This window comes from Lolium perenne, chromosome 1 (genome assembly GCF_019359855.2).
Source record: "Lolium perenne isolate Kyuss_39 chromosome 1, Kyuss_2.0, whole genome shotgun sequence".
In the NCBI taxonomy this organism is placed as follows: Eukaryota; Viridiplantae; Streptophyta; class Magnoliopsida; order Poales; family Poaceae; genus Lolium; species Lolium perenne.
In genome coordinates, this window is record NC_067244.2 from 140578604 (window position 1) to 140589093 (window position 10490).

At 45.7% G+C, this 10490-nt stretch overlaps 1 protein-coding gene across 1 annotated transcript; it reads right to left on the reverse strand.

Moving 5' to 3' along the window:
* Positions 1-216: 216 nt before the first annotated feature.
* On the reverse strand, positions 217-1072 carry LOC127306204 (uncharacterized). Its single transcript, XM_051336834.2, has one exon. The coding sequence runs from the start codon at positions 1057-1059 to the stop codon at positions 217-219; it is 843 nt and encodes a 280-aa protein (XP_051192794.1). The 5' UTR covers positions 1060-1072.
* Positions 1073-10490: the final 9418 nt, after the last annotated feature.

Genomic DNA, 10490 nt, shown 5'->3' on the forward strand with positions numbered 1-10490 from the left:
TCGGCCTGGAGAGGCCCTATTTAGCGCCGGATTTCGGCCTGGAGAGGCCCAACGGCTGCTGGAGATGCTCTAAATCCGCAGGGCCCTCGAGGTGGAGCAAACCAGCAGTGTCGCCCACGACGAGGATGAAAGAGTAGATTGGTTTTGTGGCGGCTGCCGCCTACCGATCGCTCTGCTGACTAAATTATCATCTATTATCTCCTCTGAAATCTTTGGCTACAAGGTAGGAGTATTATGGATGTTAAGTAGTGAAACTCTCGTATGCAACAGACTTCTAAACACCTTCTCGCTCCAGCTCTCGACCTCGCCAATGCGTCTCTCCAGCCCTTCCAAGGCCGCGGCCACCGTCGCCGTCGCCGTCTCTGGCAGTGGCAGTGGCACTGCCTTCTTGGCCGCCGACACCACTCGCAGTCTCGTCAGCCACGCGTTCGATGACACCGTGTGGGCTACTGCCGATACGTCCGGGGACATCGCCGCGCACCTCAGGAAGATGGCCTCCGACGCTGACGCTGTGGCCGCCGCCACCTCCGCCACCACGCCGATCACCTCACCGTCCGCCGGCGACGGAAAGGCGTGCCTCGAGGCGTGCCCCATCGCGGCGGCGAGGTGGCACAGGTCCTTCTCCGCGCGCTTGCGTGCCCGAAGCGATTCGGCGACCATCGCGCCGTCCCCGCGCCGGACACCCGCACGCAGCTCCGCGGCGCTCTGCTTGAGCGCGAGCAGCGCCGGCTCGAACGAGCCGTACGCGTCGGCGAGAGCGAGGGAGCCGTCGAGGATCCGATCGTACGCAGCCGCGTCTTCGCGGAGGGCCGCTGCGGCCTGCGGCAGCGCGAGGAACTCGCCGAGCACGGCCAGGACGGCGTCGACGCGCGCGAGCCCCGAAGGCCCGTCATCGACACCGGAGCACGTGGCGGAAGCGGACCATTCCCCTAGCGAGCGGATGCCGGCGTCGAGGCGACTGTGCACGTGGTGGCACTGGCAGTGGCACGGCTCGCTCGCCGACCGGGCGTGCGCGGCCTTGCTCTTCCCCGCGGCGCCGCCTCCGAGTGTGAAGTGCATCGTGTGACACCGTGCCTGAGTATCAGTAGCGTTTGCGATGTTGGGTTCTTTGTTCGTCGGTGGGTGGCATTGAGACGACAAGGTCGTGAACTTTATAAGTTTATATGGTGGTGGCGGGCGCCATGGCTGCAACTTGCATCAAAGAAAAGAAAAGCCTCGAGGGGTGAGATGGCGCGGCGCTGGGCGTAGCTGGGCTGCTGTTTTGTGTACTGCGGCGCGGGCGCAAAACTACTCCCTCGACTTGACTTTACTACTCCTAGTATATGAAATCGGTTGGGAACAGCTTTGCCTACGAACGTGGTGCTACTAATTTCATATTCTTGTGAATTAGGTATGCGATGAAAAGATCGGTACGATGATAAGACGGAAGTGAACTGTCAACCTCCCTCGGATCAGATGGAGTGGAGTTCGTCGGAGCCATTAAGGTTGGGGCTTTGGGGGCTCTGGTTTGAGGAATCGTGCGGCCAAATCGGAAACCTGGGGCTGGCTCGATTCAATATGATTAACCATCAGTCTACCTCTGTCTAAGACTTGTTTATTTAGACCTTGTTTACTTAGTGCGTGTACTGGATGGATAATCCCATTATATTCCACACAAACCCCATGAAGCATCTTGTCTAGATTTAAAACTCTTCACCATAGTAGTGTCTTTTAGGGGAATATTATTTGAGGGGATTGGATAATAGGGAGAGATTCACCAGCTCGCTTCCATACCCAAGCCCCTTGAGGGCGGAAATACCATAGAAGTAAACATGATCTTAAAGTATATTTCATAGGATTATCCCGTCCTTTAAAAAATCTAAATAATGCATTCACGAAGCAATTTTTTTTTGGCAATCATTACCATACATATTTATAGTAGCAATAGATCATGGTAGAGATACATGAGTTGTCTCCTGGGATTACAGAAGAGAGTCTAAAACAAATGAGCAATCTTTGAGGTCTTCAAACTCTTTCTTCGTCATGACATAGTCATGTACATTTCGGGGGAAACAGAATAGGAAACTGCCTCCGGGTCACACGCGCGGGCGGCTCCGGGGCAATCACATCTCCAGCCAAAGAAGACTCCAGATCGGGCCTTCCTGGCCGTCGCGGCCGCCGGCGCCGGCGACCGTGGCGGCGCCCTGGCCGGCGAAGACGGCGAGGGGTGGGCGGCGCTCTCCTGGCTTCTTCTCTTCGCGCGGGGAGGCGGAGCAAGGGGAGAGCGCAGGGGTTGGTGCTCGGGCCGGTGTGGGGGCAGTTTGCAGCGATGGAGGGGCGATCTTAGGCGGCGGTGCGCGGCGGCGCAAGCGGCGGATGGAGGAGGTCTAGGCCCTTGGGCCGATGGACTCCGGCTGATGCCCTCTGGCCAAGGCCGACTCTGCCTGCTCTGGTCGTCTTCTCCGCCGCAGCACCACTCGTCCTCGTGCGGGCTTGGCGGCCAGGGTCGCCTTCGCTACCGTTTCGGTGTGAAGGGCGGCCGGGATGGCCGTTGCGTGGGGGCTCGGCCTGAATAAAGGCGACGGTCCTAGGGCCTCTCTTGCGTGAAGAGGAGAACCTACCGGAGGCCTGGCCTCGTGATCTGGCCGGAGGGTTGAGTTCCGGAAGGCTCCGCCGGCGAATGGAACAGTGCTTTGCCTGGAGTTTGCTGGATCGGAGGTATTCGGTCGTGCGCACCCATGCGTTTATTCCGACCGTTTGGTTCTGGAGGGAGCGGCGCGAAGCTCTTTTTCTGTGTTGACATCAAGTGACTATGGATCCATGATGAAAGTCGGAAGAAGAGAATTTCATGACGGCCGGAGGGGAGGACTAGCTAAGGGAGGTTCAAGTCTCCGCGTTGTTGAGGGGCTTGCTTGGTGTCCGGTCTTCACATCAGCGGTATGAAAGTGGGGGCGACAACACATGTGAAGCGCAGAGTCCTACCTTTCAGGGTGAAAACCCAATGTCTGGCCTTAACTGGTTGTACCTGGCAGTGACCTTGGTGGAGGCATTGTTTTGAGAGTGGGGACTATCTTCAGGGTGAAAACCTAAGATCTTTGATCGGGCGACGACAGTGTTGGAGCACTGTTCCCTTCTTGGAGGCGTCGTTTTTTGGAGAGTCTGCAATTCAGGTGTTGTTATGGTGGTGGATGTATTGCTGTTGTTAGGTCCATGATGCTGTAGCGGGACTTTTGTTTCTTAGTTTTCTTTTTTTTTTTTTGCTGTGTGCATCCGTAGTGCCATTAGGGTGGTGCATTGTTGCAGAGGCTGGGTGTAATTGGTATCTCTCGATATTAATATATTCCCTTTATCGAAAAAAGTCATGTACATTTCTGAAGGCAACCCAACGTCTCCCATAATTTTAATTTCAGCCGCAATACCAAAGCTACGTGCACACGCAATCATTAAAGTAGTCAATCAACATCGCCAAAAGTACCAACATAATTATGCCTGGAAAAAGCAACCGAACAGCCTTGCCGATATCGTTTGGGAGCCGAGATTACGGATTAAAGCACGTATAATCCTAAGATATTCCCATAATTACTGCACAAACCCTGTCATTTTTGTTTGGATTAAAAACTCTTCACATCACTAGTGTAACGGGGTGAAAGTATATTGGAGATTATCAGAGGACATTGGGTGAAATAAACAGATTAACCCAGTCTCCTCCCATCTCCAAACCCCTCCAGGGTGGAAATACAGAACAAAAATAAATCTAAGCGTGTGTTTGGTTGCTCACGAAGTCGTTTCTTGCATCCAGTATGTTTGATTGCGCACGCATTTTGGTGAACGTGCATCACATGGTTCTCAAACAGGCCAAAAGTTAGCCCGTGAGGAACGCCTGAATCGACCGTCAGTGATAGGATAGGCGCTAGCGAGCGCAAAAGGGGCATGCAGATGTGTGTGCAGGGAATAACGGGAGATGCCTCGATGCATCGAGAATGCACCATAAATCCCGTCACTGCCCACTCTCCCTCTCACTCGCCATTTTACACCCTCCCTCTCTCTCCTATCGCCGTTGGTGGTTGCAATGTCGTCGATAGATCGAACAACACCATAGCGAGAAGAGAAGGTGGGAGAGAAGGCAACCGAAGCCCTCTATCCACAATCCTCCATTAATGTTCACGCCTTGTTCCTTGCCTCAAGCTCTACTTGCTGAGGTTCATCAATGGCAGTAAATCCTCAACCTAGTCTCTGACGATTGTATGGTCGTAGATCTGTATGTAGGATGCTAGTTCCGTGTTAACCCATGACATGCATGACATATCTTAACTGATATTTTTCATCCATATGAGAGACTATCTTTGTACTTATTCATCATGTGTATCCGTGGGGGTCAAAAAGTGCATATCTACCTTTACGCAGCTTCGATTTATGGTTAGATTTTTTTCCATAAGGCCAGATCTGTTGTTTCGGCTTCGGGCTTGCGGCATTTGGGGAAAGATGCTCCATGAATGCTAAGAAGGGAGTGCCTCCGAGAGGGTGATGGGAAGGCCGGTGACGGTGGGCCACTTTCATGACGACGTTGGTCCAACCCATTTTGCCAAGGTCACCATGACACCAGGGTTGAATTTTTTTTCCAATTACTGACTCCTTACATCCCTATCGTGACTCCATCCCAAGGATCATTATCCTGAAAGCCAACACCGGCTGCTCCTGGATGGTGAGGCTGAAGATGTCAATGGATTATCGCAAAAAAAAAGGATTGTCAGCATTCAAAGTTGGGTTGGATATTCCATTACAGACGACATCAAGATCAGGTACTTCGTAACATTCAAGGTCCTCAAGGTGTTGGAGATATGCCCAAGAGGCAATAATAAATGGTTTTTATATATCTTTTTGTTTATGATAATGTTTACATACCATGCTATAATTGTATTAACCGAAACATTGATACATGTGTGTTATGTGAACAACAAGGAGTCCCTAGTAAGCCTCTTGTATAACTAGCTTGTTGATTAATAGATGATCATGGTTTCGTGATCATTAACATTGGATGTTATTAATAACAAGGTTATGTCATTATATGAATGATGTAATGGACACACCCAATTAAGCGTAGCATAAGATCACGTCATTAAGTTATTTGCTATAAGCTTTCGATACATAGTTACCTAGTCCTTATGACCATGAGATCATGTAAATCACTTATACCGGAAAGGTACTTTGATTACACCAAACGCCACTGCGTAAATGGGTGGTTATAAAGGTGGGATTAAGTATCCGGAAAGTATGAGTTGAGGCATATGGATCAACAGTGGGATTTGTCCATCCCGATGACGGATAGATATACTCTGGGCCCTCTCGGTGGAATGTCGTCTAATGTCTTGCAAGCATATGAATAAGTTCATAAGAGACCACATACCACGGTACGAGTAAAGAGTACTTGTCAGGAGATGAGGTTGAACAAGGTATAGAGTGATACCGATGATCAAACCTCAGACAAGTAAAATATCGCGTGACAAAGGGAATTGGTATCGTATGTGAATGGTTCATTCGATCACTAAAGTCATCGTTGAATATGTGGGAGTCATTATGGATCTCCAGATCCCGCTATTGGTTATTGGTCGGAGTGAGTACTCAACCATGTCCGCATAGTTCGCGAACCGTAGGGTGACACACTTAAAGTTGGATGTTGAAATGGTAGAACTTGAATATGGAATGGAGTTCGAATATTTGTTCGGAGTCCCGGATGAGATCCCGGACATCACGAGGAGTCCCGGAATGGTCCGGAGAATAAGATTCATATATAGGAAGTCATTTTATAAGATTTAAAATGATCCGGAAGGTTCTATGGAAGGTTCTAGAAGGTTCTAGAAAAGTCCGGAAGAAACCACTAAGGAAGGCGGAGTCCCGGAGGGACTCCACCTCCATGGCCGGCCAACCCTAAAAGGGGAGGAGTCCCAAGTGGACTCCCCAAGGGGGGCCGGCCACCCCCCCACATGGAAGGGGGGAATCCCACCCCAAGTGGGATTCCCACCTTGGGTAGGTTTCCCTATCACAAGGAAGGTTTTGGGTTCGGGTCTTATTTGGAGACTTGTAGTCCAACACTTGGGGCTTCCACCTATATAATGAGGGACAAGGGGAGGGGGCCGGCCACCCCAAGAACCACCAAGGTGACCGCACCCCTTAGTGGCCGGCGCCCCCCTCTCCCCAAACCCTAGCCGCCCCGCTCCTCCACTTCCCGCACGCTTAGCGAAGCTCCGCCGGATTTCTCCACCACCACCGGCACCACGCCGTCGTGCTGTCGGGTTCAAGAGGATCTACTACTTCCGCTGCCCGCTGGAACGGGGAGGTGGACGTCGTCTTCATCAACAACCGAACGTGTGATCGAGTACGGAGGTGCTGCCCGTTCGTGGCGCCGTGATCAAGATCTTCTACGCGCTTTTGCAAGCGGCAAGTGAACGTCTACCGCAGCAACAAGAGCCTCATCTTGTAGGCTTTGGAATCTCTTCAAGGGTGAGACTCGATAATCCCCTCGTTGCTACCGTCTTATAGATTGCATCTTGGCTTGGATTGCGTGTTCGCGGTAGGAAATTTTTTGTTTTCTATGCAACGTTATCCTATAGTGGTATCAGAGCCGTGTCTATGCATAGATGGTTGCACGAGTAGAACACAATGGTTTTGTGGGCGTTGATGCTCTTGTTGTCTTTAGTTTGAGTACTTTGCATCTTTGTGGCATAGTGGGTTGAAGCGGCCCGGACTAACTTTACATGACCGCGTTCATGAGACTTATTCCTCGTTCGACATGCAACTTGTATTGCATAAGAGGCTTTGCGGGTGTCTGTCTCTCCTACTATAGTGAAGATTCAATTTACTCTTCTATTGACAACATTAGTATCACCGTTGTGGTTCATGTTCGTAGGTAGATTAGATCTCTCTCGAAAACCCTAAACCACGTAAAATATGCAAACCAAATTAGAGACGTCTAACTTGTTTTTGCAGGGTTTGGTGATGTGATATGGCCATAATGTGATGATGAATATGTATGAGATGATCATTATTGTATTGTGGCAACCGGCAGGAGCCTTATGGTTGTCTTTAAATTTCATGTTGAGTAGTATTTCAAAGTAGTTGTAATAGTTGCTACATGAGGTGAACAACCATGAAGACGGCGCCATGGACCTTGACGCTACGCCGACGATGATGAAGATCATGCCCGAAGATGATGGAGATCATGTCCGTGCTTTGGAGATGAAGATCAAAGGCGCAAAGACAAAAGGGTCATATCATATCACATATGAATTGCATGTGATGTTAATCCTTTATGCATCTTATTTTCCTTAGAACGCGACGGTAGCATTATAAGATGATCCCTCACATTAATATCAAGATAATAAAGTGTTCTCCCCTCGTATGCACCGTTGCCAAAGTTCGTCGTTTCAAAGCATCTCGTGATGATCGGATGTGATAGATTCAACGTTCATATACAACGGGTGTAAGCCATGTTGCACACGCGGAATACTTGGGTTTGCTTGACGAGCCTAGCATGTACAGACATGGCCTCGGGACAACGGAAACCGAAAGGTTGAACACGAGTCATATGGATGATATGATCAACATGTTGATGTTCACCATTGAAGCTACATCATCTCACGTGATGATCGGTTTTGGTGTAGTGGATTTGGATCGTGTACCACTTAACAACTATGAGGGATGTTGTATTAAGTGGGAGTTCATTAGTAATTAGATTAAAACATGAACTAATTATCATAAACATAGTCTGAGTAGTATTTTGAATTAATTTGTAGAATTGGCATCCGTTTTCTACCATGTGCTAGTCTTGTAATTGAGATAGAAATACTGTTAAATCTGACAAGTAACTTTACGGACTGGTACCGTATTGTTAATGAATCAAGAAATGATTAAGTCCTATTGCAAACTTTTAGTAAACCTCACTTTGTTGATTCAGAGAGCTAAGGTTTCAATTAGTACCTAAAGTTATCTTGTCTCCGTGAAACTTGAAGTTCAAATATGTTTGAAAAGTAAGGAGCTGAAAATTTAGTTTTCAGAAATAATCAACGTACGAGATATATGTGATATCTAAGACCTTATTGCAAGATGATAGAATATAATTTAGTGAGACTACATAAACTCATAAGTTTTATGGGAATGTACGAAGGTTGAAGACGCAAGGCATCTCAATCCTCCAACTATTGGGGCACTAACGATATTCGCATATCCATGAAGTAATCGTCCTTAGTATGCACCGTTGCTAAGACTCGTCGTTTCGAAGCATCACGTGATGATCGGGTGTTATAGATTCTACGTGTGCATACAACGGGTGCAAGACAGATTTGCACATGCGAATACTAAGGTTAAACTTTATGAGCCTAGCATGTATAGACATGGTCTCAGAAAGTCATCATGATACAATGGATAAAATTATGAATGAAATTGTTCATCATATTACAAGGTTACTAATAGTGAATTCCGGAACACTTGTCATATGATGATCAACTTCAAAGTAAGAACCTCAAGGTTATTGGTATTTGACCAACAAACCTAGAAGTTATTGATGTTGAAGTGTTTCTCTGAATAATGAGGAAAGCTAAAAGAGAAACTGCAAAAGATATTTTGGCAAAATGAAAAGAAAAGACTAGAAAGTCTAGCTCAGGTGTATATAAATGATATACATGTTATGGTTGTATTCCTAGTTAAGTCTCACTATGAAACTCTTGGGTATTAGTACTATATTGGTTGGTATGAAGTGTCATACAAAACAACACAATACAAGAATACAATGGCCAAGTGACTGACAAGGAATATGATAGGAATGCACATCTGGAACAAAATAAAGTGTTATTATGTTCGTCGTTAGCATTCTATCTAGCCCTTAGAATTTATAATAAAGAACTTAATAATTGTTATTTTGCTCTGGTCAAATGAAAACAATGAGTTGTTCAAATTATGACATTACTCCATGTACGATGGACAAGTTATTATAAATCTTAATGGTGAAACAAACATACATAACACTGACGCTAAAATGCCATAAGGCAAATGATTTGAATTCCACTTATTTGTGGAACCGCCATTTAGGTCATGTTAGAAAGGAACGCATGAAGAAACTCCATGCAAATGGATTTTTAGAGTCTTTGATTTTTGAATCGTTTGGCGCTTGCAAAATCTTTTCTAAAAGTAATGACTAAAATACCGTTCATAGGCCAAGAATTGAATGGGCAACTAACTTAGTGAAAACATACATAATGATATATGTGGTTCACTAGGCATAGTTGTGTGCGGGAGATTCTTCTACTTCATGAAAACTTCAAACAATGAATTGAGTATATATATGTGGATATATTCGATAAGGAAGAAGTTTGAAATATTTGAATAGATTCAAATAAATTTCAGCATTAAGTGGAAATCATCGTAATAGAAAAGTCAAATATCTATGATTGGATCATAGTGGAAATATTTGAATTACTAGTTTTAGCGAACATCTAAGAGAGTTATGAAATTGTTCTACAACTCACATTTCTTGGAGTATCATAGTGATGATGAAGTATCCGAGAGATGTATCCAAACCTTGTTGGGTCAATGATGAGATAAAATATTAATGCCATTATATTTTTGTGGATTATGCTTTAGAGACTACCACTTTTACACTGAATAGAGCATCATCATGATCCGTAGAAATGACACCATACGAGTTATGGCATGGGTATGAACCCTAATAGTCCTTTCTTAAATTTTGCTATGCATAGCATAAGTAAATAAGTTTACAACCAAAATCGGATGAATGTCTTTGTTGGTTATCCCAGAGAATTGATTGGGAATTCTTCCCACTATGAAGACAAAGACAAAAAGTGTTTGTCAATGTTTCTTATTTCCAAGAAATTGTTTCTAGCGAAGTTTTTAAGTGGGAGGACAATAGAACTTGATAAAGTTTATGAACCTGAGCATAATGATCAGAGTAGCGCAGCATCGGAATTGGTTCCGGAAGCGGCCACGACGATCATGGCTCCCATGACTACAAAGTGTTTTAGTCATGGAGATCAAAGTACATATTGAACCTTGTAGGTATGGTTTACTTTGTGATCAAATAAATGATTTGTGGACAAAGGATTGATTTTGAACAATGATAAACCAACTACAAACAAAGAAGTTATGATGGGCCCTGACTCCGTTAAAATGGCTATATGCCATGAAATCCAAGATAGATGAATACTTTTTGAAAGTAATGGATCTATAAAATTGATGGACTTGGATGAAATATCCTTGAAGAAGCTCAACTTGTCGAAAAGTTGTTTACGACAAAGTTCAAAGAGTTGACTACGATAAGATTAGATCTTCCGTAGCAATGCTTATAGTCTATGTGGATTATTCTAGTAATCACTACACATTTCTTTTATGAGATATGCTAGTAGGATGGCAAAATACACTACTTAACAGAAGTGTGTATTAAAGGTGTATACAAGATACAACCAATTGTTTTGCTAGTCCGTAGAATACTATATAGGTATACG